Source organism: Gymnoscopelus braueri, assembly GCF_963280865.1.
Source record: "Gymnoscopelus braueri genome assembly, chromosome: 9".
NCBI classification, from domain to species: Eukaryota; Metazoa; Chordata; class Actinopteri; order Myctophiformes; family Myctophidae; genus Gymnoscopelus; species Gymnoscopelus braueri.
The window spans coordinates 18,013,609-18,022,392 of NC_137610.1; the positions used below are offsets into that span (position 1 = coordinate 18,013,609).

Sequence of the window (8,784 nt, forward strand, 5' to 3'; positions counted from 1 at the left end):
TCTCTCTCTGAATGTCTGAATGGGAGCCCCAGGCAGGCAGAGCCACAGAGTGGTCTTTGTAAGGGGGAGAAAGGCAGCTCTGATCCAGGGGGAAGTGGCTACTGTGGGGGCTAACCCCTGCATTGTGTGGGGGGCCTGGTTCCTTGCCCAGCTTTAAATTCACTCACACACCCACAAGCAAACACGTATACACACACAGTTCACATCCTAAGCCTTTTGTGTTCAAGGGTCAAGTACACACCCACCCACATGCACATCAGGCATAATTATGCACGTTCATGTGCATGTGCATACACGCAAATGCGTGCACACGCGGCAGGAAACCGCACACAATAGGTGCCAGACTCTTCAGCCCTGGTGTTTCTTTAAAAAAAGAAAAAAAGGCTCACGTGGAGCTGAAACAGACATGGCGGACGGAGACGAGAAATACTGGGGATGATTAGTGTGAGAGAGAGAGAGAGAGAGAGAGAGAGAGAGAGAGAGAGAGAAGAGAGAGAGAGAGAGAGAGAGAGAGAGAGAGAGAGAGAGAGCAAACAGAGACCGGAAAGAGACAAAAGACGAATAGAAATTGAGTGCTGGACAAAGTACAGGGGAATGGTGAGCAAGAAACAGAGATACAAGACAAATTGAGAGAGAGAAAGAAAGGGGGGGGGGCACAGGGAAAAAAAGGGAAACAAGACGGAGAGAGAGAAAGAGAGGGAGAGAGGAGATGGACGTCTGGTTCTGACTGTCTGATGCTGACAAGCCCTGGGACTATTCCAATAATGATGGCGGGAGCAGAGACAGAAGGGATGGAGGTCAGAGAACAAGACAGCAGCTCCACACATGAGAGAGAGAGAGAGAGAGAGAGAGAGAGAGAGAGAGAGAGAGAGAGAGAGAGAGAGAGAGAGAGAGAGAGAGAGAGAGAGAGAGAGAGAGACAGACAGACAGACAGACAGACAGACAGACAGACAGACAGACAGACAGACAGACAGACAGACAGACAGACAGACAGACAGACAGACAGACAGACAGACAGACAGACAGACAGACAGACAGACAGACAGACAGACAGACAGACAGACAGACAGACAGAAACACACAGAGAGAGAGAGAGAGAGAGCAATGAGAGAAAAAAAAGACATATCAGAGAGGAAGAGCTGTCTCACTTCAGACTTGTGACAGACAGACAGACAGACAGACAGACAGACAGACAGACAGACAGACAGACAGACAGACAGACAGACAGACAGACAGACAGACAGACAGACAGACAGACAGACAGACAGACAGACAGACAGACAGACAGACAGACAGACAGAGAAAGAGAGAGAGAGAGAGAGAGAAACACACAGAGAGAGAGAGAGAGAGAGAGAGAGAGAGAGAGAGAGAGAGAGAGAGAGAGAGAGAGAGAGAGAGAGAGAGCAATGAGAATAAAAAAGAGATATCAGAGAGGAAGAGAAGAGCTGTCTCACTTCAGACTTGTGTGGAAAACCTGCCAAATGTTCCCATCTCCCAGCTGGCAGCCAGGCAGACTGACTACTGTTCCTCCAGGCATCAAACTTCATGCAGCTATAAATATTGATGTATTAAGTGTGGGTTCTGCAGGTGAACTCAGGCAGGTGAACACCGTGCATCAGGCTGAGTGTGCGTTCTGCGTGCGTATCCCAACATGTCAGCACTTGTGTGTTTTTGCCGGGCGGCGGCTTTGTTTTTTCGCTTCGTTTCGTTTACCTGTCGTCCCTCGGCCCTCCAGAGGCCGTTGCTGGTCTTGGTGGGAGCGATGGTGACTACTGGCGGGTTGCCGGGGACACCGTGGGCCCTGGCCTGGCCCAGGTGGGGCCCCAAAGAGCCCCGCTTAGGAGTGGTGACCGGCGAGCTGTGGCTAGTGGCTGGAGAGGAGACCGGAGACGACTCGCCACTGAGGGATGAACCTGGAGGATAATGGGTGTGTGTGTGGGGGGGGGGGGGGGGGGGGGGGGGGAAGAAATTAGTTTGAGGCAGTAGAGGAGGGAGGCATTAGATCTTTGCTAAGATTAAAATAATGAAGCCCTTTCAACCTGGTGTCCCTATTTTTGGCATGTGTTATTGTAGGCTGCGATTGATCAGAATCTTTAAATATTTCCAAGGATCTTCCAAAATAGTGAAAATAGCTGATCTACTGTATAAGCTTGCGCAGTGACCTTGTTAGATTGAAAAAAGAAAAGGTCCCAAGTGGTTAAGGCTTTAAACATTTTGCTCTTGATGTACACAGACAGCGCACAAAGGGATGAACACGCAGATACGTCAATCCCTGTCTTGCTTTCGTCTCTATATGTGGGCCCGGGCAAAAAATAATTGTTGACTCAAAGCTTTTGAGGAAGAATTTTCTAAGAACCCCCTCCCCCCCAAAAAAAACCCCAAAACAACTAAAAATGAGACATGAGGAAACCAGACGAGTAAAAGGGTAAAGGTATGAGATGCAAGATCGTGCAATTACGCCTCGCGACTGTGTGTGCGAGCGTGTGTGTGTGTGTGCGTGTGTGTGTGTGTTGTGTGTGTGTGTGTGTGTGCGTGCGTGGTGCGCGTGTGTGCGTGCGTGTGTGCGTGTGAATGACGACATGTCAGCGTGTTTGATAAAAAGAGACAACCCCCACCACGCAGAGACAGAATGAAAGAAGAATGTAATAAAAGGAAGCATTAAGGCAAAGGCGTGTGACAGGTGTGATATGTGATGGGGTAACAGTAGGCGTGTGTGTGTGTGTGTGTGTGTGTGTGTGTGTGTGTGTGTGTGTGTGTGTGTGTGTGTGTGTGTGTGTGTGTGTGTGTGTGTGCGTGCGCGTGTGTGCACGCGTGTGTGTGTGTCTGCCATTACTACATTTGCCTAACACTTGCTAATCAATATACACACAAACAAGCAAACACAAACTTACACAAACAGCAAAGGCAAAAAATAAATGCACACACACACACACACACACACACACACACACACACACACACACACACACACACACACACACAAACGCTGCCACAAACACAAACGCTGCCACAAACACATTCAAATAAGGTAAGGAGAGGAAAATAATGACAGTGGGAGAGGAGAGGAGAGGGTGCATGTGTTGTGTTGGTTGGTTAAAACGCAGCTCATCTTGCATTAAAGCGCAGGAGACTAAAGCAGGCAGTCACAGGGAGAGATGGAGCTCATTGTAATTGGACGTAATTAGATTCTCATTATGAGGGATGAATGGAAATGCAGGAAGGAGGAGACAGAGAGAGACGGGTCAGGATAGGTCAGCTCTTATCCAACACCTTCATTAAGGCGCCAGCAAGCCGACTGAACATACACACATGCACGTACTCACACACGTACACACACGTACGTACACACACACACACACACACACACACACACCCCCACACACACACACACACACACACACACACACACACACACACACACACACACACACACACACACACACACACACACACACACACACATCTAAGCTCTACCAGCCCATCAGTGAAATGCTTCAGATGAATCCAGAACATGCAGATCTGGTCTCTCTGACAGCACCAGGCTCTACATTATATCATTAGGACGAGCACTGCATCGCTATTATAAAGTGCTATTTTCACTCGTCAATATCTCATTTAGTTCCTATCATGATGTCTTTTTCACTGATTGGTCGTTTGGCTCATTACCCGCTTGCTCACCAATCCCTCCCTTACTAACAGCAGGGTCCGGGGCATGAAGCATCTCTTAGATTAGTGCATTTCCCTTAAAAATGGCATTTAAGATTTCCTTAGGAGACATTTGTGCCTTGTGGGAAATCCGAAGCAGAAAAACTAAGAAGGTTCAAACATTGGAACAATCTAGTATCAGATATTTAGTCATATCAGATTAATAATGGTGGTATTATAATAGATAATAGCATATTGGTGTGTTTATGCCAGATTACATCAACCACTTTCACGCTGGAGTAAGGATAAGGATAATTCCTTTTAACAGGTCGTTCATGAAAGTCCTTGCGGTCTTGTTTCCAATGAGAACCTGTGAGCAATTAGGGGTTAAGAGTCTTGCTCAGGGACAAATTTCATATCATCGGCACATATGTTGGGATAGCCTGGAATCGAACCTGGGGCAACCAGGGCCAGCTGGTTCCCTAGGCGGGCTCACTAACCACTCAACTATGGCCGCCCCTCATCTATGGCCGCCCCCGTCCCTATCTTGTGCATGTCATAACCAAGGTTACCCCATTTGGTTTTTCAAGCTCACGACAAGCTTGTAGATTGGCTATTTTCAAGTAGCCGAAGAATAAAATACTGCTTAACCACCCCAGCATCCGTATTGTGGGGAAAGCTTCGCAGAAAATAGCAGATCGACAAGCTTGTTGATCAGCTATTTTCAGCGAAAGCTTTCCCTACAATAACAGAAAACAGAAAATACACTAACATAGAGCCCTGAGGGACTTCACTCAACCATATGGGGTTTAAGTGATTAAGCGGTTAAAATTAAACACTTGATGTGTCTTGCGGTACCGTCTTGAGCTATCCAGTGAACCCAAGTTTACACCGTAAAATCCTACAAGCACAAAGCGCGTAGATTGTAGATCTGCTATTGTTGGCGAATGTTACCCCCCAGAATAGGCATGCTGGGGTTCAAGTGGTTAACTCTGTGAGTGTACACGTGGAACCAAATGGACCAGTGATGTGACAGTGTGAAGACATCCAGCTGTGTACTGGGGTGAGATGGACTCTGCTGTCACCTCTGCTCACCTCTGGGATCCTCGGCCTGTTTGGCCAGTTTACGGAGGGCAGCAGCGAATCCGGAGTTAGCAGACTGGGCAACTGTGTTCCCATTGGTTAGTGGGCTAAGGGGGCTGACAGTCGCCGTGGTGCGAGTTGCCGTGGAGATCATTCCTAATGAAGGTGATTTGGACTCATGGTTCATACCTGAAGAGAGAGCAGGTGGGGGGAGAGGGGATATATGAAGAACAGAACAGGAAATAATGATTACCTTACGTCAGTGGTTCTTACATTATAATTTCAAGGATCCCCAGTTTGATATGATTTGGCATCTCTGGCACCCCGCCCTACACTGTCAACTCCTCAATGTTTAACTCATTTAACTCTGAGTTACAAACCCATAACTCCTCAAGGACCCCTGGGGGTCCCCGGACCCTACTTTGAGAACCACTGCCTTTTGATCATCATGCCCCACGGATGTAAATTTGCATCTTTGCTAAATCCGGTGTATTTACATTACATTGATATGTATTGTTCATTAATATGCGGAGTCTAATTAAACGTCTAAATAAACGAATAAAGGAAAAGTAAAGCAATCTCTGATAAAAAACAAAGAGAGAGGCCGCACAGCTCATAGCCACGATGCAGAATAGATTTATTAAAATACAGAAACCAAACGCTTCGACAGTATAGTCCTTCCTCAGGGTTTGACATCATGCAATCTCTGAAACGCAGCACATCTGGTTTGAGAATAACATGTTTTGTGTTGAGTGTTATTTTATTTATTTATATATTTATTCTTTAAATGGTGTCATGTCATCTTGCCAAAAAAAAAAGAGAAGAAGAATGAATTATCTGTGGGTGTGTCTGTCGGTTTTCGTCTGTGGGTGTGTGCATCTGTCTGAGTGTGTGTGTGTGTGTGTGTGTGTGTGTGTGTGTGTGTGTGTGTGTGTGCGTGCGTGCACACCCGTGCAAGTCTGGGTGTGCTTTTGTGAGTGTCTGTATCTGTGCACAGTCATACGTGCGTGAGCGCACGACGTGCATGAGCCTCCAAGCGTGCGTACATAAATCGAGGACCATCTCAGAGACAGAGTGAGTGAGTGTGTGTGAGTGTGTGAGAGTGTGAGAGTGTAGTCTAGTGTCAAATGGCGCTGTGACCCTAATAGCAAATCACACACATGAACGCACACACATCCATTTCCCAAGAGAGCTGCCCAGGCACATCTTAAGACCTCGGGTGTGAATACACTAAAACATCATTAGATCTTCTATCATATATATATATACAGTATATGTACAGTATGTATACTGTATATCGTTGCTGTCGGGTGGAACCTCATACTGTATGTCCAAAACTGTAACTTTTTAGGATTCAAAATTAAATCCAAAAATACCAAAACAATAGCTGATCAAAATGCAATGTGTTTTGAGTTTGTAGATCTGCTATTTTTGCTGCTTTGGGTAACACTGAGGTATGACGAAGTAAGGCATTCATTTACGGGGAGGGAGTTAAAATGTGAAGATAAGAGGTTTCTGCCCGACAGCAACAATATATATTGTCTCTGTCGGTGGAAACCTCATTATGTACAAAACTGCTACTTTTCAGGCTTCGCGTACGTTTCAAGCTTGTAGATCTGCTACTTTTGATGTTTTTGCGTGATGCTGTAGTTAGTATGATCAAGTGGGGCATTCATTTAAGAGAAAATACAAACAGTTAGAATAAGGAGATAAGGGCCTGGGCCGCAGCGTGGCGGTCCAGGTACCCTAGGCTGCAAAGCCAGCCTGACAGTGTGTCGCGGGTTCGACTGCCGTTCCCGACGACCTTTGCTGCGTGTCACCCCCCCCCCATCTCTCTCCTCATTTCCTGTCAGCCTACATTCCCTATCCCTCTCTAATAAAGGCATAACAAAACGCCCCCAAAAAAAATCTTCAAAAAAGAATAAGGAGATAAGAGGCTTCTGCCCGACAGCAACAATATATATATTAATATACACATGCACGCACGCACACACGTGCACACACACACACACACACACACACAGAACTTTACTGACCACCATAAAGGCAAACATGGTTAATATAACCTCTGTCTACACCCTCTACCCTCTCGCTGACCCACTAACGTTAATCACAGCTGGAATTAGCTAGCAGCCCCCCTGCCTGTTAAAGCAATGACCTCATTATCACTGCAACACACACACACACACACGCACACACACACACCACACACACACACACACGCACGCGCACGCCCTCGCGCACACGTCTATAGACACACTCACACAAACCAGAGCAAGAACAAACAACAAGCAGCCATAGCGGTAAACATACTGAAAAATTCATAGGCATAAATTGGACATTTGAATGTTGTACACACAGTAAAATCCTCAGTGATCGTTTAACCCAAGAGTGATGTACTAAATGTAACCAAATGGACTCTTAACGGTCCATTTGGTTACATTGTGTACACTCTCTTGAGTTACAAATGAATACATTAACACAGAGGATTTTACTGTGTAGTCACAATAGTGTTTGTGTTGTGGTCTTCGTATGGTTTCCGGCATGTGAAAAGGCAACACATACACACAACACGTACACACAACACACACACACACACACCCACACACACAACACATGCACAACCCCACGCTTGTTCATCCAATCATTTAAATCATGTCTAAACAAATCAGATTAGCCCCCTCCTTCCCCAGTCACTCACACACACACACACACACACACACACACACACACACACACACACACACACACACACACACACACACACACACACACACGTGTCAATGCACACATACACATGTACGAATGCATACCAGCCATGAACATATGCAAACACATACACACACATGCACGCACTCTCTCTCTCTCTCTCACACACACACACACACACACACACACAAATGACAGATGGAGAGAGCTGAGGGGAGATAAATAGACCGATAGACGGAAATTTATGTGAAGGAGGGGGAGAGAGAGAGAGAGAGAGCGAGAGAGAGAGAGAGAGAGAGAGAGAGAGAGAGAGAGAGAGAGAGAGAGAGAGAGAGAGAGAGAGAGAGAACAGAGGTGGAGGGAAGAAGAGAGGGCAGGAGAGAAACACAGAGAAAGCAAGAGAGAAAGAGAGACAGATGATGACAGAGAGACAGAGAGATGAAGAGTAAAGGTTCAGATGTGTGCGTGCGTGCGTACGTACGTGCATGCGTGCCTGTGTGCGTGCGTACGTGCATGTGTGCGTGTGTGTGCATGCGTGCGTGCAAGTAAGCACAAATCTGTGTGCATCTCTGTGTATATGTGCGTGCTCACTCATTTGTGTGTGTATGTGTGTGAGCAAACGTGCGCTTGGTCTGTGTGTATATGCAAGCCCAAGTTTGTGTGCATAGGAGCTGTGTGCGTGTGCGTGTGCGTGTGTGTGTGTGTGTGGGGTTGTGTGTGTGTGTGTGTGTGTGTGTGTGTGTGTGTGTGTGTGTGTGTGTGTGTGTGTGTGTGTGTGTGTCTCTCTCTGCTGAGCCCAGCAGTCAAGGGAGAGATGATAAGACAGTTTCTATCGACTCTCTCTCGCTCTCTCTTCCTCTTCGCTCAACTCTCTCTCTCTCTCTCTCTCTCTCTCTCTCTCTTGTCTTCTCTCTCTCTCCTCCTCTCTCTGTTTTTTTCTATGAAAGCATAGCAGAGCTTATTTAACAAAAGCCAACAGACGCACACGTACACAGCTTGTCCTCTGTTTTCCTCTCTTTGTATGTTTCTTTTTTTCCTCCTCTAGGCTGTTCCGCTAATATTATTCACATATATACACACTCCACTCTAACACACACACACACACACACACACACACACACACACACACACACACACACACACACACACACACACACACACACACACCACACGCGCGCGCGCAAGCTAACATACGGGAGTGCACATAATTCATACATACAGACACTCACTCCTCCTGCTCACTCCTCTTCCCCCGTCGTCTCTGTTCCTCTCTTTTGACTCTCTCTCTCTCTCTCTCTCTCTCTGTTTCTCTCTCTGTCTGTTTCTCTCTTTCTCTCCCTCCCCCCC

At 46.7% G+C, this 8,784-nt stretch overlaps 1 protein-coding gene across 1 annotated transcript in view; it reads right to left on the minus strand.

The window, feature by feature from the left end:
- Positions 1–8,774, minus strand: part of LOC308092464 (genetic suppressor element 1-like) — a 24,641-nt gene extending 15,867 nt beyond the window's left edge. The window contains exons 1-3 of the mRNA XM_080438379.1: positions 8,668–8,774; positions 4,741–4,917; positions 1,714–1,913 (exon numbers count right to left, since the gene is read on the minus strand). Of these exons, the coding sequence (XP_080294505.1) occupies positions 1,714–1,913; positions 4,741–4,915 (375 nt within the window). The 5' untranslated portion in view covers positions 4,916–4,917; positions 8,668–8,774. The remainder of the gene's footprint in view (positions 1–1,713; positions 1,914–4,740; positions 4,918–8,667) is intronic.
- Between the last annotated feature and the right edge of the window lie 10 nt (positions 8,775–8,784).